This window comes from Artibeus jamaicensis, unplaced genomic scaffold (genome assembly GCF_021234435.1).
Source record: "Artibeus jamaicensis isolate MK-2021 breed Jamaican fruit bat unplaced genomic scaffold, CSHL_Jam_final contig_1819, whole genome shotgun sequence".
NCBI lineage: Eukaryota > Metazoa > Chordata > Mammalia > Chiroptera > Phyllostomidae > Artibeus > Artibeus jamaicensis.
Genome location: NW_026521360.1, coordinates 219489 through 244388, shown reverse-complemented (window position 1 = coordinate 244388; position 24900 = coordinate 219489). Strand labels below are relative to the sequence as shown.

Below are 24900 nucleotides of genomic sequence, written 5' to 3'. Positions count from 1 at the left end.
GACAGAGTTCAGTCATAACAAGAATCATGATAATAGCTACTGTTTACTGGACAATTGTGTTGCTGGCTATTGGGCCAGACAGTTCACATCTGTTATCTAATTTAAATCTTAAGATAGGTCTACAGGTTGTTGTTGGGCTTTTTCTCCGCATAGTTAAAAAGTTCTCTCATTTAATGGATGAGGAACTGAGGCTAGAAAGTGAGGTAACATACCATGGACTAGGGGTGTCAAACTCATTTTCACAGGGGGTCACATCAGCCTCGTGGTTGCCTTCAAAGGGCCAAATGTAATTTTAGGACTGTATAAATGTAACTACTCCTTAACCTAAGGGCAAGGAGCTCAGTGCTGGCACTGGGTAGAAACAAGGTGCCGGGCCAGATAAAACAAGGTGGAGACTGGATTCGGCCCTCAGGGTTTGTGTTTGCCACCTGTGCCATAGACCATACAAATCAGAATCTGAATCCTAATTTATACAGTACCAGCCCAATACTCATAACTTCTTAGGTTGATCAGTTATTATCATGTATGAAGAAAGAATATGTCATTCAGAAGATCTTTCTACCTAGCAAGAATCAAAGAAACATTTTTATTTACTCTTTATCTGGTTTCGCTGCTTTTCTGGGCCTGGAGCTAAAACACAACTGAGGCCTAGAAGTTATCTCTAATTTTACCAAAACTCTATGTGTAAGTCATTTTTTCTTACAGTTATTTAATGCTGAGCCAAACTTTATTGTCCTGAAAGCTTAATGCTTAAGGGAGTGATCATACAAGGGAGGAAGAGAAAGGTGAGTGAGGGTGCTGGGTAAGGCCATTTTGAATCAGCTGTTTCCCCATTCTGCTTGCCAAGGAATTTTCCTGGCTTCTTACTATTCTGCCTCAAATTTCCTTCTCATGATAAATTAGAAACAGAGACCCAAAGTCTGGAAGATTGTGATAGATCAGCATAGATAGGACCAAGTTTTCAGTCAGTAGACTACTCATGAGAATTGAATGGAAGGTCAAATTAGGTTAAAAATATCATCAGAGGAAATCCCAAGTGAGGAGGAAAGACCTGCAGAGTTCCATAAGCTCTATGTTTGTGTGCACTTGAGAGACTTGGAGATCCTTATGTTCCGATGAATACTAGACCTACCCAGAGCAGCACCCAGTGCTTCTTAGGGACATGCCCATGATTTCTGGTGTCTGAATTTTGACTTGAGATGCTGTGATTTATAATAAGAAATATATATTTGATGTTTATTCCATTATAGAACTCATGAAACCCTTAAAATTTCCTAAGTGAAATGAATGAATGGGGTAAAAGGAAGCCCCTTTTAACCACACCTGAGCTTATGTTAATGTGGTGAATATTGGGAAACTCCTAAGAATGGATGGGGTGAGAGTCTCCAGGGAACCAACCAAATAATTAAAAGGTTGGAACTTTCAACCCCATCTGGAAAGTGGAGAGGGACTGGTGGCTGATTTAATCAGATGGCCAATGATTTAATCAAGTGTGCCTGCAAATGAAGCCTCCATAAAAATCTTTTAACTGAAAGGGTTTGGATAACTTCTGGATTGATAGGATTGGTGAATACATGGGGGTGCTAAGAGGTGGCATGACTGGAGATGTTATGGAAGTTCTGCACCCCTTCTTTCATGACTTTCCCTATGTATCTGTTTTATCCAGCTGTTCCTGAGCTGTATCCTTTTCTAATAATCTGGTAATCTAGTGAGTAAATTATTCTCTGAGGTATATAAATTATTCTAATAAAGTATCAAACTTAAGGAAGGGCTTGAGAGAACTTCCAATTTATAGCCAATCAGTGAGAACTACAACCTCCACTTGTGATTGGCATCTAAAGTGGGAGGCAGTCAGGTGGGACTGCATTCTTAGTTTATCTCCAAGTAGCGTCAGAAATAAATTGAATTGTAGAGCACCCAGTTGGTGTCCAAACTGGGTGTTTTGCTTGGTATAAGAAAAATGCTCATGCATTTGGTGGCCAGAGTATTCTGACCAGATCTGAGCATGAAAAAGAGTTATTATTTCTTTTCACTTAATTTCTGCTTTATTTGTGGACATGTATCAATAATAACTAAAAACAAGCCCTGGCTGGTGTAGCACAGTGGATTGAGCGCGAGCCTGTGAACCAGACAATCGTGGTTTGATTCCCAGTCAGGGCACATGCCAGGGTTGCAGGCCAGTTCCCTACAGGCCAGTTCCCAGCAGGGGATGCACAAAAGGCAACCATACATTGATGTTTCTCTCCCTCTCTCCTTCCCTTCCTCTCTAAAGATAAATAAATAAAATCTTTAAAAAAAGAATAATAACTAAAAACAAAAATCCTAGTAATAATGGCTACTAAATATTAATTTAGCATTTAATGTATTTTGAGCATTCCTTATATAAGAATTCACTTAATGCTCACAACTTTTTGAAGTTGGCATTATTATTATCCAAATTTATAAATAAGGTATCGAAGACATAGGAATTTGGGAAAGTTACATAAATTTTCTAAGTGATAGAATTAGGAATATCCCCCTCCAGACCCCAAAAGTTAAACCACTATTCTCACCGTACCTCTCATGCAGGGATGCTTTCTTTAGGAGAGGATCTATAATCAAAGGCCTACCCCATATTGATCACATCCTTTGTGGGACTTATATATAAGAGGTCTGCCCAGGAAAAGTCCGATCATTGTTAATATAATGACAATGATTTGCGTGACTGGTGTAACCTAGCAGCCAAGGAAAGTGGACTGTAATGTGCAAGCGTGAACAGTGACAACCTTACTGTACTAGTGAGTGTGGGGGTGGTAGATGCCATTGAGTGAGCATTTGTATTCTGTGTGGCCATTGCACTCAAAATGACTGAGTGAGCAGAGCAGTGAATCTGTGTCAAATTTTGTGTTAATATTGAACATTTCTCTGTGGAAACTACTTGGATAATTCAGAAGGTCACAGCTATAAGCAACTGGTGATTGGCAGCTCCATCATGACAACACACCCACTCATGCATCACAACTTATGTGGAGTTTTTTGGCAAAACATCAAATCACCCAGGTGACTCTGCCCCCATATATCCCAGATTTGTCACTCTGTGACTTCTGGCTTTTCTCAAAACTGAAATCATCTTTGAAAGGGAAGAGATTTCAGACTGTCGATGAGATTCAGGAAAATGCTATGGGACAGGTGATAATGATTGGGAGAACTGTGTGAGGTCCCAAGGTGCCTACTCTGAAGTGGACTAAGGTGCCATTGTCCTGTGTACACTGTTTCTTGTATCTTGTATATTCTTCATTCTAACATTCTAAGTGTCTCTGTTTTTCATATTACATGGCTGGATAGCTTTTGGACATACTTCATATTTATATTGTGTCATTCATGCGTTTTTTTCTTTATGGCCAAATTATGGTGATTGAGGTCGAGTACTATTTTTTCCTATTTATTTTGTATTCTTATAGTGCCCAGATATGGTTGGTAACTAGTTTTTGAATGAATGAAGCAAACTATTTCTCTAATTCACAGTGCACCTCTTTAAGTGTCCAAAGAAAGGATAATTGTAGAATATTGCACTGCCTGATCTAGAAGTTCTTTTAATATCAGAACCAACTTCCTTTCTTTTAGCTTAGAGCATGATATGGTATTTGCAAAATTTAATCTATATTTGATCCCAAATATAGAACCACAGAGCTAGTTTTGAATCTGAGATGTCTTTTAGTGTGTAACTTTTAAAAATCCACTATTGTCTTTTCTTGGATAATTAGAGGTGTCTGGGAAGGAGATGGGGAATCTGGTGAATATTTACTGTCAGGCATTTGCTAGGTACTTTGCAAGTTGTGTCAATTTGATCCCCTGATCATTTAATACATCTGTTATCTTGATTTTAGAAATGAAGATATTTGTTTTGAGAAGTTAGGTCAATTGGCCAAAAGGTGACATCTGTTAGGATGTCAGACTTAGGTCATTTGGCTTCAGAAACTTGGGCTTTTCACTCTACTTTTCTGTGTCCAATAGGACAACCATATTCCCATATTCAACAGATTGACCATGTGGCTTTACAGGTGTTGTTTACCCTCCTATGTTGTGTGTTCTCTATATGTACTGTATGCAGCATGCCAGAAATCCACTTAGTAGATCAGGTTAAATTGCTAAGATGTGTCAGGTTTCTAAATTATAAAATTGTTGCATAGTTTCCTGATACTGTATCATTCCCAGTACTTTGGACCAATGGTTTTGGGGTTGTGTTGAGAAGGAAAACTTTCTCCTTTATCCTGTTAGATTCAGTACCTGGAGCCTTGCCAGTTAAACTGACGAAAACCAGATTATCAAGAGAAAAACAGATTATAATATGTATTTACTCTTGGGAGTTCACAAAGAAATGTGACCTAAGGAGGCAGTTAAAATTTAGGGCTACATACCATTTTAACAAAGGACAATAGAGTGTGGATGTTAGACAAAGGAAAAGAGGTTTGGGGATTCTGTGATAGGCATAAATTGTGAGAAGGTAACTAGGAAATGTATAATAAGTAAGGTTGTTTTGTAGGTTCATTATGTAGCTAGGAGTTTTCTCTAGAGTAGTTTTCTTCTTTGCACTGAGGTTGGTTCTCCTGGTAAGGGTTACAGAGATGCCTTTACAAAACAAATTTATGCCCTGCTCTTAGAGTGCTAATTGCTTTCAGCTCAAACAATTTTTATGCTAAAGTAGTATATTTTGAGGTGGCCTGCTATAATCCTCTTTAAGTTGTTTTCTGCTTTGATTTTCTTGGCCAACAGTTTACTTACACGATATTATTATCAACTCTACTTTTGTCTCCTTTGTCTTCGTGTAGTTTAATTTCTGCGCAATACAAGCCAACATCTTGGCATATTAGATTCTGAATTTCTTCACTGAATTCATAATAGCAAAAATATTTTATTAAAAAACCATATAAAGTCAAAAATGCCGTTGAGGAATGCCTGGCATATCTTCACTTCCCATCCTCCAGTGTTTCAACTCAGGACTGAAGAACTTACAGGGAAAGGCCAAGCTGTGCAGCATTCCCCACCACTGCCCCCACTTTCACTTGTTCTGTCCCCTATAGATGGCACAACTTTAACTTGAGGTGAACAAATAAAACATCAAGGAGAAGAAGAGGAAAAAAGAGAGATGGGGACCACAGCAAAATGGTGCACTTCACTATGTAGGTGCTTATTTACATAATTATATTTTATAACATTCCTTGAAGTTTTCTGTAAGTTGATGCTGCCCTGATTATAGATTTTCAATAGAATAGTTCATTGTACCCCAAATTATATAGTGCTTTATAAAGGTACCTTCTTACTGAATACCTTATAAACTCCTAATTCATAAAACAACTCGGGATACAGAATAGAAACAGCCTATACTGTTAACAGATGTTGGTATTGTTACACAATTGAATACAAGGCTTTAAAAAATATATAATGTTTTTCTTGTGTAAAAAGGAAAGAAATGACTCATTATAGTCATGTGTCACTGAGACTCCTGATCAAACAGAACTTACATGTTTTATTTTGTGAGTTCTGTATAATGCATGTCAATGGACTTGCCTTTGTGGGTACAAAAGTGCCACTTATTCCAGCAAATTACCTTTGTGGCATATATATCTGCTTGTTAGACTACTTGTGGGCAGCTGGGCAAAGCAGAGGCTGGGTCCCTTTATTACAGCACACCTGCACAAGTCATTTTACATAGCACCGAGCACTGGGGAAGAGGCCCCACGAACAGACTTGCTGCTTCAGAACCGCGCTGAGGACTTGCCCTCAGTGTGCTCCTTCCCCACATGTTAGCAGTGGGGTTGGCTTCCTGTACCATCATTTTTTTCTGTTCCGTAATTTGGGGATCTGTCTTAAGACACAGTGATGCAAATTACAAGGAACATGAAGTCAGTGAAACACAATTGAGGGAATAAATCCTATTCAGTATTGAGCTTAATGTTTAATTTTTCATTTTCAGCACTATTTAAAAAAGAAAAGGTTTTAGGACACCGGAATTGTAAAGACCCTGTGTTTCTGATTAAAAAACAAAATTTAAAAAAATTGGGTTAGTTTTTTTATTATTGACAGACATTTTCATGTTTTTCACTCCAGGAAATACTGTCCTTTGGGAACAAGCTAGAGATACACACAAACTTAACTCATTCATCCTTCAAAGGCTTTGATAGTATCCTTAAGGTAGTTCTTCTTTCCTCTAAGAAAACTTTCTGTTATACCCAGCTAGGAAAATTACAGCCAGGGCATTACCCAACCCAAATCTGCAGTTCCTGGAACAGGGTAATGAACAAACATCAGGGAACAATTGGGTTTAAAATTCCAGCCAAATAAGGTAACTAACCCGGGCCGCCAGCAGCAGCACCCACCAATCAGGGACCCTCGCTGTTTTTAAATAAGCCAATAGCTAACCGCCACCTCTGCTTCTGTATGCCTTTGCTTGCTTGCTAGAAAATATAAATACCCAGTAGTCTGTAAGCCAGGCGCGACTTCCATTTTGTAGCTCTGAGTAGCTATGTGACTCCGGTCACAGTTGGGGAAGTTCGCCCCTGCGCAGGAAAATCTTTGGCCATTAAAATTTTTATCAATTCGGTTCCGGACTCTGAAGAGTGTGTATTTACCCGCCGATTGTCTACAACAGGGCCAGTCGGGATCCTTCTGCATCCTTTCACACTGAATGGCCAAGACTGCAATGGCTGCCCTCACTTGAGTTTAAGTCCCAGTACAGATCTTCCTCCCGAACCCTATTTCCGACTCCTCCCACAATCCACTAGCTCTGCCAGTACTCTGGCTTCTTCTTTCTCCTGTTACAGTTGATAGTTAGGCAAGTGTGAGGTAGGAACTGCCTCCAAGTCTCTCTGGCAGGTGCAGTAAGCCCGTCCAGCTACCTCAGGAGTCAAAGTTAGGCCCATCTCCCGGGCCCATCTAGTGGCAGGCACAGTGATTAACATTACTAAAACACTGGTCAAGTTCTTTAGATATGCAAAGTAACTCTCAATGGTCCTGCTCCTTTTGTTCCTTCCCCCAACTGACACCTGAGGGTAGGGAGGGTGAGGACATCTTAATATTTCCTAGACACCTTGAGTTCTGGACCCCATTCCAAATCCTTTTTTGGGGGGCCCCCCTCCTGGCTGCACCCTGTTACATTATGACAAAATTTTACACAGAGAACAAATTCAGCGGACCAGTTAATAGTTCAAATTCTCAACCTCAGAGTAACAGTTAATATACCCATCTACTGAAACTGCATATTTAAGAAATCCTTTGTGTAGTTTAGACTTGTGAAATCCAAATACCAAATTAATGTGCAAGACAATAAAATAATGTCCCAAGAAAATAGAACTGTCTGGTTCAAGTTATCACCACTGAAATGTGGGGGGGAGTCTAGTTTCTTTGTTGGGACCAACAGTCTACCTTTCACCATAGAGAGCAGCCCTTACATAGCTGACTGCAGGACTGACAACACCTGTATTGCTACCAAAAATCCAACAGTTTAAAGTTTAGGTCATTATGATAAATATTAAAAAAAACAACTATGAGGAAACAGCAAGGGCTCTTACTGTGGAAACATATCAGTAACACAAATAGAGTGAACTACTCTGAAATAACACCTCCCAAGCATGCAGCTAAATGACTTAATGCAAATGCGTAGAGGAAAGATCTGGCAGTAGTGTGAGGGCCTGCTCTCAATCATTAATCTCTTGTTTAGACCATTTAAACTAGAGCAGTACAGCCCGCAGCAAACACCAACATGCTTCTCACTTGGTGTGTCAGCCATGCTGGTGTTAACGGGAGAAGATATATGGTTTCTGAGATTGCATCCCAGTTCCTCAAAATTTGCTCCCTGTAATTGAAAAGGCTGTTAAACACAAAGTAAATCATTCAATTAGCTTAGCTGTTTAATGACATATAATTGATAATGTCATTATGTTGCTGTGATATAATGCATCATTTTCAACACCATTCACTTACATTTATGAATCCATCTATAATGAAGGTTTTTTTGTTTTGTTTTGTTTTTAACTATGAAATTGGTTCTTGGACTTCGGTCTTTTGCTGGACCAGTCAGTGTACCATAAGGAGCAAGAATCTTATTAAGGACGGTTTTCAAAAAAGGAACCACAAAAACTGAGGGGGGAAGAAAATTCCAACAAAACAAAACAACAAAATTACATGAAGCCATTTCAGCAACTCATCTTTAAAAATGCTTGCTATAAAAAAAAAAAAAAAAAAAAAGGAAAGTGTTGTAGATGATCGGCGGGTAAATACACACTCTCGGAGTCCGGAACTGAATTGATAAAAATTTTAATGGCCAAAGATTTTCCTGCGCAGGGACAAACTTCCCCAACTGTGACCGGAGTCACATAGCTACTCAGAGCTACAAAATGGAAGTCGCGCCTGGCTTACAGACTACTGGGTATTTATATTTTCTAGCAAGCAAGCAAAGGCATACAGAAGCAGAGGTGGCGGTTAGCTATTGGCTTATTTAAAAACGGCGAGGGTCCCTGATTGGTGGGTGCTGCTGCTGGCGGGCACTTTCTGGCGGGCCGGGTTAGTTACCTTATTTGGCTAGAATTTTAAACCCAATTGTTCCCGGATGTTTGTTCATTACCCTGTTCCAGGAACTGCAGATTTAGGGTTGGGTAATGCCCTAACTGTAATTTTCCTAGCTGGGTATAACACTCCCCCCTTTTCTGTGGGGAGGTGGTCAAACCATTGACTCATCTTCTTGGGGTAAGATGGTGTAGGGTTGGGATAGGACCATTAGCTTGACAGCATCTATTCTGTCTTTGATGAACACAAACACTTTGTTTAATATTATGGGTCCTATTGTTAAAATTAATATTACTCTTAGTAAAGGCCCTAGCAAGGGGAGTAAGAGAGGGAGGAAACCATGTAGGCTTTGGTACACATACCCATTCGGGCTGGCTGACTCCTGTGGAGGTTCTAGAATAGGCTAGGTAAGCTACAGTGGCTCCACAATCCGCGGTCCGTGTATAGGAGGAGGGTATGGCATAGTCAGTACGAGTTCCTCCTCTACACTCACAGGGTGGTCCAAAAAGGGCTGCGTGGAGGTCCTTGGGGCTAGCTTGGAATCCTCCATGGGTTAGGGGCAGAGTTACTACAAGCAGGAAAAGTCTTACTGTTTGAGAAATTTCAGTCTTAGCGATTGCTCGGGATCTTTGCTGATCTGCCATGTTCCTTGGCTGGCTTCGTGTGTGATAGGTGAATCCAGTAGGGCTTCTCTGCTACTTGTACTGCAGAGAGGGTGCTGAGCAGGACCTGGAAGGGGCCAATCCACCTCGGCCAATCCGCCTCGCCAGGCTTCCCCGGCGATGGTTAAGGACCCAGATCCATTGTCCTGGTTCAGGTGGAGCTGGCATCGGGTTGTCTCAGCTGGAGGCTGGTGGCGTAGGACTCGTATCTCCTGTCGCACCTGTTGCAAAGCCTCCCTCCTCCCTTCTGCGGTACCCCTCTCTTCTCCCGTCACAGCCTTGGCTGCTTCTCTCATAATTCGGTCCCTTTCCTCAGAGGTGAAAAGGGTCTGGAGTATCTGCTGGCAGTCATCCCAGGTTGGCTGGTGGGTCCTGAAAATGGTTTCTAAAAGGGAAATGAGGCCTTGGTGTTTTTCAGAAAAAGGAGGATTCTGGAGTTTCCAATTATACAGGTCGCTGGTTGAAAAAGGAACATAGACTTGTCGAGGTGGTGCCTGTGCTGGTGCATCTGGGCCAGGCGGCACCTCCCGGAGAGGCAGGATGGCAGCGCCTCCCTGCTGAGGCAACCCATATGGTGTCCTGCCCCTGGTATGGGGCGGGCTCCTGAGGTCACCTCCCGTGGTGGAAGCTGGTTGCGGAGGGATTGTAGGGTGGCGCTGCAGTAGGCTCGATCGGGGGGTCCTCCGGGGCTTCAGAGAGAACTGGGTATAAACGAGGCTTTTCCTTAGCTGAACCCGGGACCGGGGTTCCCCGTGAACCCGGGACCGGGGTTCCCTGTCCCCTCGGGCGGCAGGTCTACTACCCCCCCTCGCCGCAACACAGACACTGCGCTGCATCCTCCTCCGGTCAGGCTGGCATGGCCGGATGTAACCTGGACGCTCGGTGGCTGTGTCCACCCAAACATCGATGTATACCATCTGGTCCGGTTGAGGTACCTGGTATACTACTCTCTGTACTGCATATAAGATGGGAAGATCGAAGGTCCCCTCAGTGGGCCACCCTACGTTGAAGGTGGGCCATTCTAGTTCACTGAAGGTTCGCAGTACCTCAGGGTCGGGCAGCGGGCCCCCATAACCCTGGGCGCGCTTCTGAAAATCAGAAAAATTATTTAGGAGGCATTCAAGCGCGGTCTTGGGCGTGGATCCTCCCTGTCCCATCTTGGAATTGCAGCGGGAGACCTCAGTGATCTCCCAGAGTCCTAGGGCTACTAAAAGAGTTGTTAAGCCTAGAGGGAACACATATAATTTTAGACACAATTTCTGGACAAACAACAAAAGGCGCCCACACAGACACAAATCCTTTCACGCAACCACAATATCGCTGCGCAACGCGGCGCGAAAACCGAAACCAATTGCGACCCAGTGGCGGGAGCCCAGCTCCGATTCCCGAGAGCGTCCTCTCCTTGGGAATCCCCCGGGGGGACTGCCGGTGGCGTCCACCTCCCCCCTCGGGGCTCAAGAGGTCTAGACCGTTTCCAAGATCGGGGTACCCCAGTTCTGCCGAAACTTACCGGGCCGGCGGTGGATGGCCTTCCGAGCCCCCAAATGTTGTAGACAATCGGCGGGTAAATACACACTCTCGGAGTCCGGAACCGAATTGATAAAAATTTTAATGGCCAAAGATTTTCCTGCGCAGGGGCGAACTTCCCCAACTGTGACCAGAGTCACGTAGCTACTCAGAGCTACAAAATGGAAGTCGCGCCAGGCTTACAGACTACTGGGTATTTATATTTTCTAGCAAGCAAGCAAAGGCATACAGAAGCAGAGGTGGCGGTTAGCTATTGGCTTATTTAAAAACGGCGAGGGTCCCTGATTGGTGGGTGCTGCCGCTGGCGGACACTTTCTGGCGGCCCGGGTTAGTTACCTTATTTGGCTAGAATTTTAAACCCAATTGTTCCCTGATGTTTGTTCATTACCCTGTTCCAGGAACTGCAGATTTAGGGTTGGGTAATGCCCTAGCTGTAATTTTCTTAGCTGGGTATAACAGCCCACCATGGGGAGAGCCACGCGGTTTTAGCAGAGTGAGGACCCTCTCTTGATGAGGTGAGAGGGAGAATCACGTTGCTTTGCCAGAATGGGGACCTCTACAGCCAGGTGAAAGAGGGAGCCATGCAGTTTGGGGCAGAGCGAGGACCCCCTCTTGCCCATGTGGGAGAGCCATGTGGTTGGGTAGAGTGAGGACCCTCTCTTGCTCAGTGGTGGAGAAAGCCATGAGGTTTTGGCAGAGTGGGGATCTCTCAGCCACTGAAGAGAGAGCCATGCAGTTTTGGAAGAGTGCATACCCCTGCAGCCAGGTGAAGAGAAGAGCCACACGGTTTTAGCAGAGTAAGGATCCCCACTTGGCAAGGTGAAGGAGAGAGCCATGTGGCTTTGCCAGAGTGGGGACCCCTGCAGCCATGTGAAGGAGTACCACTCGGCTTTGCCAAACTGGGGACCCCTGCAGCCAGGTAAAGAAAAAAGCCACACAATTTTGGCCAGAGTGTTGACCCGTGCAGCTCTGATAGAAGAGGTCCACGTGGCTTTGGGATGAGCCCTTTGGCCGCATGGCCTGGGAAGCAGGAGAGACTTTGCCTGGAAGAAGGGTGAAAGAACTCTTTGGCAGTACACCATGAGAAGGTGCCACATGGCTTTGGAGCAATTAGAGATCCTTCCTGGACGGTGACACAGCTGATGGTGCCAGCAACCGGAAACACTAACATGTACTTCTTTTCCTGAGATATGGTACCCCGAATTAGGGAAGGGGGGGAGGAAGTGCTGTGGGCATCTGTGGTTATCCTGAAGGAGTTTGATATATTAATGGGGACATTGGATCATTACTTTAAGTCTGTACAGCTTTAAATAAACCTTTCCTTTTCTTTTCACAAGTCTCTGGCATTGAGAGATGTCTTTCCTCTGGCGGCGGACAGAGGAGCCCAGTAGGTATTAGTATACCATCCTTGGGAGGGGCCCCTGTTGTTCTGTAGCAGTTTTTGGCATCCCTGAGTGGGCCAAATATTCCTCCCCCCTCCACCTCTGTTCTGTAACAATAACAGTGCTAATTACTAAGCAGCTGAATTTATTTTTAAAAGTGCACAGCAGTAATTTGCAACTTACAGTTACTTTGCCATTAAAAAAATTGGGAACACATATATGGGGCGTATGCAATTGATTTATGAACTTCCAGAGAACATGTTTCTCTATGGGTCTTTAACAGTTGGACTTTATAGCATTTGGTTTCTATATTTGTGCTTTTGAGATACTCATATTACCCCAGTAAGAGCTGTTGAGTGCTGAGTAGGACATTTTAAACAGAAAGAATAGTGTTTTGCAGTAAGATTGAAACTTTTAAATTATTACATGCTTTTGTTTATTTTTATTTTCATTTTTTGCTAGTTTAAAAAAAAAAAAAGAGAGAAAAGATTTCCTTTCCAGTTCCTTACTGTGGAAGAAAAGGCCAAACCTGACACACTCGGAGGAGGCCTGCATGTCAGCCTTACAAACTCAGGGACCTAAAGTAACAACATGGGATGGTCTGAAATTAAGACTTGCTAACTAAAAACAGGTCATGGCAGGAGGTCATGTCCTCGGCTACTATTCTTTCTACAGAGGTCAGTCTTTACCTTACCTGAGCCTGTCTGTTGTCTTTTTGCATCTGTGATAACATACCTTTGAAATGTCATATTTTCTTTTTCCAGATCCTTCAAAGCTCAGGCACCACACCAGGGGGAGACCACAAATACCCTCATTGTTATCATTATCATGTTAATTGTAGACTATTAACTATCCTGGACCCACCTGTGTAAAAGTGTCTATCATTTTACCTTTACCCAATCCCAGAGTTCCCTCCACCAACTCTGCTTTCTCCTGCCTCTCTAACCTATCACCAGTGATTTTCTTGTAACCCCCTTACGCCTTCTCTTTTGACTGTAGTGTATAAAATAAGGTGCTAAATTCCTATTTTCTCAGTCTGTTGAGCTCTTGCTTCCTAGCAATTGTCACCAGTTTGGCTCAAATACACTCACAAAAATTATCTACAGGTTTCAAATTTTCTTATGCTGACATGCCTGTCTATGTGAAATCATGAACTGGAGTAGTCAGATTTGAGTGTTTTGTTGGTGGTGTTAAAATCATTGTTATAGTAGCAGGTGGAAATTGTTCTGTTCTGTTAGATTCACAGACTGAATAAATGCTTCTACTGAGTCTGTAACAAACCTAAGCCCGCTGAGTATTGTTGTTTTATTGTATTTTGGTCTATGAGAACAACTTCAAGTCTTGGGACTGAATTTATTTTTGCGTTTGGATGGGTCAGAAACCCATCTGCTTCAGGTAGTTTACAAGGGTTACTTATTAACCCGGGAGCCCAAAACTCAGATAGAGAGTTCTGTTTGAAAACTGCACATTCCATGTTTTCATGACTGTATATTTAGATTAATTCCACATACCTCTTTTTTGGAAATCTGGGAGCCAGGATAAATTTGTGTTTTTAAGAGGAATGTGAAAAATTAAATTTTCTTTCCAGTACAAGAGTTTTTCTGTACTTTTCAGAAATCCTGCTCATGGGCAGAAAAGAAAGGTTTCAAAGAAACCTCATCTCCATAAGGTTTTACTCCATAATCCTTTATCATCCATCTTCAGCTCTCATTCCTTTACTTTCTTGCCTGTGGCTACACTTCTATCTCTGCATCAATTAGCACAGTGATTTATACAACAAGCAAGCAGTTTAGAGGTAATGGTACACAATTAACGTCTCATTCTACCATAAAGACTATGCTAAATACCCCAGTCATTGCTTTCTCTGCCTGGAATTGAAATAAGTGTTTGTCCTAATTCATATGCTATCAGATGTGAAGTGGGCCTGCTTTGTACTGCAGTACACCATTAATCTAATTATAGATAGCTGCAAATGAAGTGCTGTCTGAGCTGGGAGATTGAAGAAAATAGCCTTTTGTCATTTAGCATGACTCTGTGAAGCAAGATCACACTTTACAGGGCAGTTCTGCAAAGTGGAAATCTCAATAATATTGCTGCCTGTTGCATCTTTTCTAATTACAACAGCATTGTAAACACAACTGAGTGCTGATATATAAATAGAGCTGTAGATAGGCTATCAAGTGGGTTGTCAGAGAAAGTCCTCCGAGTGCTGTTGGATTAAATGATGCATCCTGATTGACAGCTACCTTGAGACTGTGCTGATGGAGTTGTCACAGAATTATGTTAACAGGCTGCTCCAGTGACGGCAGCTGTACAAGATGCTTTCATCACTCTCTGCTCATTTCACCTTCTTTGCCTCAGTGGTGTAACAGGGTGCAGCTAAGAGGGGGGCCACAGAAAAGGATTTGGGATGGGGTCCAGAGCTCAGGGTGTCCAGGAAATATTAAGATGTCCTCACTCCTCCCAGGGGGAAGGAACAAATGGGCCAGGGCCATTGAGAGCTGTTTTGCATAGCAACAGTTTTGCAACTAACCCCTGGAATGGTCATTTAACATATCTATAACACTTAACTGGTTTCATAGATATGTTAAATAGCTGTGGCCATGCTTTGAGCCAGGAAGAAGGGAGGGGCTTCTACCCAGGATGTAAGTAGAGGCTGCTGCCCTGAGTTACAGTGCCTGCTTGGAATTGATTGGCTCCGTGCCCTGAGAGCTTGGAATTGATTGGCTCCACGACTTGGGGCCGTATCTGCCCAGACTAATGATGGCAGCCCAGTAAAGCTGGGAGAGTATGAGAGTCCTGGCAGGTCTAACTGCTTGTAGGAGGAGTCAGAAATGGGGCTGCAAAGGAAGATGGGTGCGGAGATTTACACGCAGACGCTGGAGCCATTGAGGAGAGAGCCATGTGGTTTTGGAAGAATGTACACCCCTGCAGCCAGGTGAAGAGGGGAGAGCCACATGGTCTCAGCAGAGTTAAGACCCCCTCTTGCTGAGGTGAAGAAAGAGAGAGCCATGCGGTCTCAGCTGAGTTAAGACCCCCTCTTGCCGAGGTGAAGAGGGGAGGAACCATGCAGTTTTGGCCAGAGTGCAGACCCCTGCAGCCAGATGAAAGAGAGCCATGCGGTTTCAGGAAAGTAAGGGTCCCCTCTTGGCCAGGTGAAAAGAGAGCCACATGGTTTCAGCAGAATTAAGACCCCCTCTTGCCGAGGTGAAGAGGGGAGAGTCATGCGGTTTTGGCCAGAGTACAGACCCCTGCAACCATTGAAGGAGAGAGCCACGCAGTCTCAGCTGAGTTAAGACCCCCTCTTGCCGAGGTGAAGAAGTGGGGAACCATGCAGTTTTGGCAGAGTGCAGACCCGCTCTTTCCCAGGTGAAAGGGAAAACCACGCAGTTTTGCCAGAATAGAGATCCCTGCAGCCAGGTGAAGAAGAAAGACACATGCTTTTGGTGGAGTGAGGACGCCTGCAGCTTTGGTAGAAGAGGCCCACGCGGCTTTGGGGTGCCCCCTTTGGCCGAGTGGTCTAGAAAGTAGGAGAGACTCTGACTGGAACTGGGTACAAAGAACTCTTGCCAGTGGACCATGAGAGGGGCCACATGACTTTGGATTAACTAGAGATCCTGTCTGCACGGCAACACAGCTGATGGTGCCAGTGGCCTAAAACACAGACGTGTGTTCTTTTCCTGATTTACGGTACCCGGAGTTGGGACAGTGGGAGAAGGGAGCCCTGTGTGTGTATAGGTGTATACCCTACAGGACTTTGATATTTTAGTGGAGGCGTTAGGCCTGAGTAACATCAAATACACATTTCATTAACTTTTCACAAATCTCTGGCATTGGGAGATGTCTTTCCAATTGGTGGTGGACAGAAGAGCCCAGTAGATATTAGTATTCTGTCCTTGGGAGGGGCCCCTGTTGTATAGCAGTTTTTGGCATCCCTAGGTGGGCCAAATATTGCCCCCCATCCCCTCGGACCTCTTGTTCTGTAACAGTGGTACCTCCAAGAAAAGGACAGGTTTTAACTGTGCATGTTTTTCGTGTTGTTTCTTGGCAATTTGGGTTGTTTTGGTGTTGTTGGGCCTGACTTCTAAGTAGAGGGTAAGGTATTTTTCATGGCCTTGAACATTTGGTACTTGTTTTCCTCAAGTGTTCACAGGATATCTCACGAAGAACATAGGAAAGAAAATCAAGGTTGGATTATATTCATTATTCCACCAAGGTGTTTTAATTTCCATTTAGTGTTTCTCTTTTTCTGACATGCTGTTGTTTTGAAACATGTATCACTTTTGCACCTAGTCATTGTGGTCACTTGAACACTGACAGTTTTTCTCTAGCTCAAGTGAGGGAAGTAGACTTTTAGGGAAATATTTGAGTGTTAGGTCTCAGTACTACACTGTGAAAAGGAAGGCACACCTTATGTTGGAGTCTTTGGACCAGAAGATCTAGAACTTTGAGTAAGAAGAGATCCTTGTATTTGAAGAAAGGGATTTGCCACCTCACTAAATAAGCAAAGGCTGATGAACAGTATACGGCCAATGCTCTGAGATGTTAAGATGATTAATATAAGATAATTCACAGTAATGGTTCATCATTTAAGGTTCATCATTTACCTTGACTCGGTGTGGACATTAGGTGGCCCCTAGTTGACATGAAAATACATGGTTCATCCACTGTACATATCCTCATTGTTGAAAGAATGGTGTAGAAATGGAAACTGAAGCTAGGCTACTTTAAAAGGAATGAATCACAACTGAAAGAAGTACGTAAAGCAAACTGAAAGCACTCATTTTGCCAGGAGCCTACAGACCTCTAAATCATATAAACATATGAGAAGATGAGATGTGTAAAGTCACCGGTGAATCTGGAGGCCTTCAAAGAAGCACCTGGATTTAAACTCCGTGAAGAGAAACATGCATTAAACTAGTACAGACATCAGCAAGATGGTTTTTATGGCAGCATCTGAGGTGTTTAGAGCATCCATAGTGGGGCCTCTGTACTATTTGTTTGCCAGAGATGAGTGTGTTGATGGCACTGGTGGGCATGTCCATTTGCAGGGTGTTTTTTTAGCCCAAACCGTGATTGGTCCCCTCCTTTCCCCTCAGCAACCACAGCACTCTGCTTCTATCTTTTTTTATCAGGTTCCATGTTAAGAGCTGTATGTTAATTTTTAAAACAATTCCACTGTGTTCCTTTTCATGGTCCATCTCTTCTAGTTTTCTTCCTGATCCTTTCATGTCGATTATGATTTTTTTCTTTCTTGTGAACTTTTTGAGAGAAATGTTCTTGTTAGACATGGTTTTTCATTGCAGACACCATAAAATTAATTTGCTTAGAGATTGGGCTGGGATCATTTTACCATAATTAGCGTGTGAGATAAGACCTCTTATGGTCTGTATGAATGGGGGAGTCTGGCCAGGCTCTGCCTGGAGAGCACCTCTTCTACTTACAGGGTGAGGTGTGCTTTTCAAGAACTTATTCACTCGATTGTGGTTTGGAGAGCACCTTCCTAAACCCACAGAGTGAGTGAGAGATTCCACCTAATGACCGACAGCCGCTGAGCCAACAAGCAACTGCTAATCCCTCAAGCTGATGTTTCTCATGGCCCTGCAGGGCGAGTACCTCTGACTTCCAGGATGTACTTCTCTGTCCTGTTGACCAGCCTTTTAAAATCTGGGGCTACCAACCCCAAAACACAAGTTTGTGGTTTTTCTGCTTGAAAATAATAACAGCAGTTTAAAATCAACACTCTCCAGGGACGTTTTGCAGAATCCATTAGGAAAATTTAAATGCTTAGCATAAAACCAAACTGCATGCGTCACAGGGCATTTTCATGAAATCTCTCAAAACTAGTTGGCTGCTCTGCCTGTGCCCCCTGAGAATTCAGAGGAACCAATAAATAGCAGTTTTGATCATAAACTTTGAAAGCTCTAGTGTACATTCTTAAATGACTTTTTTTCTGGGGCATCAAAAAGCTTTTACGGTTCTCACCAGGCAATTTGTTCTGATGGGCCCATATGCTGCACTCTGCTTAGATCCCATCCTGGCAAGCACCCCCGTGTACGCTTCATGGGCGAGCCAAGGGGTTGTTTTCCGAAGGCATGTTTGTATGGGCACACCGAAAGGGTCAGGACAACATCAAAGGTAATCTTAAAAAGAGAAACTTCTGCATGCCTTTTCTTTTTATATTCAGAAAGGCCATTTCTAAGCCAACTATTTGCAATAAGGCCTCTCCTGAGGCGTTTACCCCGTTGTTATTTTTGCCTGCGATTACAATAAGTCACTTATCCCCCAAACAGATTTAAGAACAATAAACAAATACAAAAGGAAAAGGAACATCTCATCAATAACAAAGACCTCATCTAAAGGCATTGAGTTTTGTGACTTTTTTACATCTCTTTCCAAGCAAAGCAGGAGTCCTGCAGAGAAAGGAATCCAAAAGATATGAAAATTATAAAAATAGTAAAAGGATCCAGCTTTAGTCAGGATCTTGTCATTTCTGGGGAGAAATGCAGTTTGGAACAATCTTAGCACTGTATTTATATTAAGACTTGTTTGTAATATATAGCTAAACTTAGTTTTTAAGGGTATCCACTGTGGTGAAATGTGATAAATTGTATTCTCAGTATATAGAGGTACTTTCCTGGAATTTAGTGCTCACATTTTGAAGTCAGAGTAGGTGACTGGGGGGTGGGGTGGGGGTGGGGATAGATACATATGCCCTGCTGGAAAAAAACCAAAAAAACAGCCCGGTACCCATCAGTCACATCGCTGATACCAGTCACGTGGCTGAAAAGTAACTTTTTTGTTGACTGCTGCTTCCAGTGATGATGGATTTTCTTTCTAAGGTAGACAGAGCACAGACACTAAATCTGTGTAATTTGGTACAATTATATCCTCCTCCTTTGTTTCTATCCACCCCAATAAATTTAATGAAGGATTTAGAGATACAATTCCTCATTGATAAGTAGTCCCTCTCTAACCAGAATATTTATTTGACAGCAGAATGCACTCTTCTTGTTTTCTTCCCTTGCCACTTATGACTCAGATGAATTTTAATAGGAGCAAAAAGCTTTTATTTGCACTGTAATTTCACTTAAGGATCATAACGTTCAGAAACTGGCAGACACTTATATGTCTTGATTGCAAAACACACAGTCAGGAGTAAAGAAACATGCAAAAGATGTTATTATCCAACCTGTCACAGTGTGGTAAATCTGCTTGGAACTTAGGCCATCAAAGCTCTTCCTTGGGGCCCTCCCCCCACTCCTTTTAAAATAGGTCCTGGAAAGAGCATGTTTAGAGATTTCCCCTGACCCTGCACTGAATTAAAGGGTGAATTCTATTTTCCTTTTGCATCCCTGCCATCATGGTGCCCACAGGAGGCTTTGAGTTACAGCAGCTTTTTTTGAACAAAATGGGGCTGCCTGGATGCTGCATTTGTCTACCCAAGGGAAACGCGATCTGGTAGGAATCCAAAAATCTTCAGGTGGTCGTTCCTGCTTCACCGACTAACACTTCCTCAAACCATTTTATCTTGTTTCTGTATGGACAGACCAAACTGAGCTCATATATTTATTCACAGAGATCTAGGATTTCTCCTGCCAGGCAGAAATTCTCTTTACTAGAAATGTTCTGTTGGAACTATGTTCAGTGGACCCCTAATTGTTTGAGAGCCATCTACGAAAAGTGCCATTAAAATACTTAGCTGTGGACACCGTTTTCTTTCAGTGATTTTAAGCTCTTGATATTACTGTCCCTTAATACAGAAGATACTATCATATTTCATCTGTATGTACCTTGACCATCTTGTAACAGAAAGACTACATAATGCTGTGCCTAAGAAGAAAAGCTAACATTTTCAATCGTGAATATTTTATATCATTGGATGTTAAATATTGAATTTTAAATTTTGTTTTGCCCCAAATGAACACTGAAACCCTTTGTCTTAAGTTACTGATACACAGTACAGTAGCTCTCTTAAGGGGAGCGAGAAGTTAGAGACAGCAGTCTGCTGCCATCTACTGGTGCATGTTCACAGTCACCCGCTTTCTCCCTTGGGCTGACCCAGCTCACGGAGTTTGGGTTAATTGGGATGTTGTGTAAGCTGTGAAGGAAAAACAGAAAATTCTCACTGTTTTCTTTATAAGTTTTCAGATATTTTTCTTCATAATACAGGATGATAACCATCACTAATGAATTACTGGAGTTCTTATTTCAAGAAATAAATATTTGGCTTATAACATATTCTAGAAACAATGCATTTTATTCTTATGTACAATAAAAGTCATGTGACTTCAAAGGTGATATAATTTAAATTTAAAAGGTGAAAACTGATTTTGAATGAGCACTACTTTTGAGGAAAAGTTCAGCATTTAAACTCATTTGTGGTGTTTTTCCTTAAGTACAAGGTACATATCTTGACCAAACTTGCTGCAGAATTGAACAAGTTTATGCTGGAAAAAGTGGCTGAAGATACAAGCAGTGTTCTTCGCTCCCCGATGCCTGGAATGGTGGTGGCCGTCGCTGTCAAGCCCGGGGATATGGTAAGGAGTGTGCCTGTCTGTGGGATGGGGGAAGACAGAAACATGATCGGGCCCTGTGCAGGTCCTTTTTAAGTCCTACTACCTCCACCAAATAGCAAAATTAGCTTTTGTCCGACTTTTGTCCAACTGTTTCACATTTGAATTAGTTTAGTAACAATATCTGAGTGCCTCTCCCCTCAACTGATCTGGAACTGGAACAGAAAAAAAAGCCTGATTCACTCTGTTATTTGGCAAATTTGGAGTTTTGGGAAGTATTTTATTTAAAATTTCTGTTTACTCTCAGGCTCTCTGTGCTTTAAGCATCCTTGAACTCATAGTAAAAAGTAAACTTCTGATAGGGAACTTTTTGCATTATTTTTGGGATAAAAGGGAAGGGAACTAACAAAAGTTAATTCTGTAATCTGTATAGTACTAACTCACTTCTGTAACTTGATATATAAAAATTTAGGACACAGATGTATGTTTTTCATCTTGACTTTGTGACATTAAGGCACAATGAAAGCTATATTACTATTTCCTCACATGTTCAATCTCACAATAGTGTGCTACAGGTGAATTGGTAGGATACTGCGTTTTTTATCAGCATGATTAGATATCTCCCTTTATTAGCAGCAGAAGTAAAAAGAAGAGTCAACCGGAAAGGTTTCTACGGGGCATGTAAGTACTTGCCTTTTTACTGATGTGCCAGAAAATAACGGCCAAATATGATAGTCTTTAATAAATGAGATGGCGATTCCATTTGGTATCTCAGTTAAGCAACAGGAATTTTTATATTTTCCTGTAAAGATTACATTAAAACTGCTTCTGTATTTCTTTATTAACATAAATAAAATAACTTTGAGGGAAAACTCATATAGTCATTGGCTTCTAAAAAAGTATTTATAATTGAATATTAAGAAAAATTTATCAGTTTCAGTTGTTTAAATGATTAGTTCTGAAAGTGTCACATGAAGCTGGAAAACTGACTTAACAATTGCTTTACCTGATGATATAAAAATGGAACTACTAGTTTTCCTAGAAAAATCATAAAAGAGGCTGAGGAGCTATGAATTGTTATGTTTATTTAGAAAGCATTGATATTCTTGGAAGAAAGCACTCATTATGCTGGTCTAACACCCAAGTATCAAGGATTTGAGAGGGGTGATGCTTAAATATTTTATATATATGTAATGATTAGGGGGGAGGGGTTTGCCTTGTATTTCTTCATTCATAAGGATTAGGGTCATAAGGAGATAGTCCCTTGGCCTTGCCAGTAAGCATGAGTACACTCATACCAATTATCAAAGCAGTTAGTGGAATCTTCTAGTGACTGGAAGTGTAGCTTGGTGAACAAAGTGAGGGGGTTATTTATTTATTTATTTATCTTTCCATCTAACATCTTAAGCTTTTTCTGGAAGCTACATGGGCTCTACACTGCCATCTTGAGCTTGTCAGTCCTGATTGTGTGGCTTTAATTATAAAATCACATTTGCGCTTTAAAAAAAATAAGTGTTTTAATGGCAATCCTTACTTTTCCAACACCTGAGTCAAAACCTGAGTGGACAGAGAGAGGGCCTGGGAGGGAGGTGGCTCCTGCTGAGAGCGCAGAGGGAGGAGGCCCACGGTGCAGTCTTGTTCCTCCATTTGCCAGCTTTCTGGCTGCAGCTGCTCAGGCAGAGAGCAGGGAGCATGCAGCCTTCTTCTGCTTTCTCCTAGTCTAGCTTCTCCAGGTACCAGAAGGGTTGAGCCTTCATACTTTCCATTTCCTGGTTCATGAATTAATGTGGGAAAACAAGGCACTTAGTAAAATAGAGCAATATTGTATTAGTTAGTCATTGGGTAGCTCAGATATTGAAAACCACTACCAGTAATTAAATGTGGGTATTCAAGAATGGTTTAATTTGAGAATTGGCTGGAGCCTCTGTTGCATGTATTCCTTTAAAGTCAGAGGACATGGCTGGGTGGGGCAGGAGGGTATGTACCCCTAGTGAATTGGCTTCTATTCCCTGGGTCCTTCACCTTACTTATAAATGCTCTTTGCACATATGTGCCTAGGATGGTCCAGCAGAGCATATACTTTCTTTTCATTCCTCTCGCCAGCTGCCAGTGCCACTTCTGGTCCTCACAGAACTTCCTTTTATATTTGGTCCCATTGTGTTTTGATACAATAGTATTTTTTCTTGAATTATTATTTGTGAAAAGTGTCCCAAACTGCTAATACCTAAACCAAATACAGGGCCAGATGTTTGTCAGCTTTTACAACAACTTGTATAGTTAAATATGCTTTGTGCAATTAACACACAAGAAACTTTCCTTGGACCAAAGGCACAATATTTACTTGAGGCCAGTATAAGAAAATAATACTTGTAACTCTTAAGTTTCATGGTTTAAAATTGTTGCAAGACATGTTATATTCTTAGCAATAACAATAGCTGAGGCAAGGTTCCACTTTTGTCAGTAGGAAGAGAAAGGAATCAATCATCTCAGTGTATTTTCAAGGAAAATAAGGACCTAAAAAAACAACTGAGGGTCTCTAAGTATTCTATTCTTCTTTGAAATGTTATTTTTTGTAGTTTAAGTTCTAGTTATCTATAATTTGTATATTTAGCTAAGACTTGACAAATCTTAGAATGTGAGGGGGGGCAACAATGTGTTCCACAGAAGTGTCATATAAATAATACATTGGAAATCTGTTTTTTGTGAAGTAAACAATTTTAACAGAATTTTTAAAAATCTTAGGACAAGATGATTCGGGTGGCCCTTTAGAAGCAGTAAATGCACCCAGAGAGCTTTGTGGGCAGAGGTTCTTCGCTCCTTCAGCATAGAAGCTATGTTTTCCTCTAAGTGCTTTTACTGGTTTCAAACAGCAAAAGTTCCTAATACTTTTTCAATGTGTACTATGTACTATTCAACATTAAATGTGATAGTAAAATCTTTTCTAAATGATTACATAATAGCCTTTTTGAACATGTGGGGAAGGGATTATAGTTAATGAAGAGTAAAATTCATATAAGCAAACAAACCAATTAGAAACTAAGTAGACTGGGTTATAAAAGTCCAGAATCACAAATTTAATTCAGAATACAATTGATAAAGTCATTTTTATATGCATTTAATAAATACATTTTTATATGCCTTCTGAAAATATTTTTAATGACTGATTTTTACTTCAATTTGAAAAATACCTACTTTTCTGTACATTTAACACATCATAAACTAGGGTATTTCTGTAATCAAAGCTAGTATTTTTAATAACTTGTTTTAATCATTGTAACTTTTATTTTTATGATCTTCCTGAAGAAAATGGCTAAATACATTTTTTCCAGCATTAAACTTAGAACTATTGAATGAGTTGCACAATTTTCATTTGACTTTTAAATATAAAGTCATTATGAGCATATTTTGATATCAGAAACAGAACAAAAAATAAAAATAAAGTGAGACAACACAATGGGATAGTTTAATATTGCATTTCATTAAGATTTGTTCCAGTTATATTTAGATTTTTCAGGCATCTCAAATTTACATCAGAAATATTTGTTATTTTTTACATCTAAAATTAAGTGAGATTTGAACCAGAAGCAGGCTGTGTACCCATTTATATTTCTTTCTTAATTATTACTTTGTGACATCACTTTGTGAGACCAGGTAAAATGATAGATTGACAGTAAGCACCTGTTGCTGTTTTTTTTCTTGCCACGTAGCCCATCTACTATTAGCGAGACAGAGTGCGGTATGTTGAGGGAGGCAAAATAAGGATGATACACTTTTTAGTGAACTGACCTTTAGTAGCAGGTAATTAGGTATTTGGGATGATTGTTCACATAAACAGTGATTTACACAAAAAAGGGGAGGATACTATAAAACATAAAATTTGGAATCATTAATAGTAGAACAACCCAGAATTTGCCCTGGTTTATTTTTCTCCTTGCATGTGCTCCTTTAGGGAGAAGACACCCAAGGAGGTAGGTGGGTGAGTGATAGTCACACTACCCCTTTGTGCCCAAACCATTTGCAACTGAGCTTACAGCTAGCTGATCTTGGAGAAATTACAAATAAACTTGGTGAGAGACCTTTATTTTTTCCTTTTGTGAATGAGCAGGATTTGAAACCTCCTTTGCACTTAGGTATTCCAGATGAGAAGGGGTGGATTGGGCCCTCCTGACGTGTGTTTGTCTGGCAGTAACTTATGTACCCCACGCAGCCCAATATCAGTAACAGCATCTTTCCCTGGCAGAGGACCTGGCCTGGCTGTTTGATAGATTTTCC

At 41.5% G+C, this 24900-nt stretch overlaps 1 protein-coding gene across 1 annotated transcript in view; it reads left to right on the top strand.

Moving 5' to 3' along the window:
• The window catches only part of PCCA (propionyl-CoA carboxylase subunit alpha), a 526460-nt gene that overhangs the window by 491321 nt on the left and 10239 nt on the right, over window positions 1-24900 (top strand). The window contains exon 22 of the mRNA XM_037143368.2: window positions 20512-20652. Coding sequence (XP_036999263.2) covers window positions 20512-20652 — 141 coding nt within the window. The remainder of the gene's footprint in view (window positions 1-20511; window positions 20653-24900) is intronic.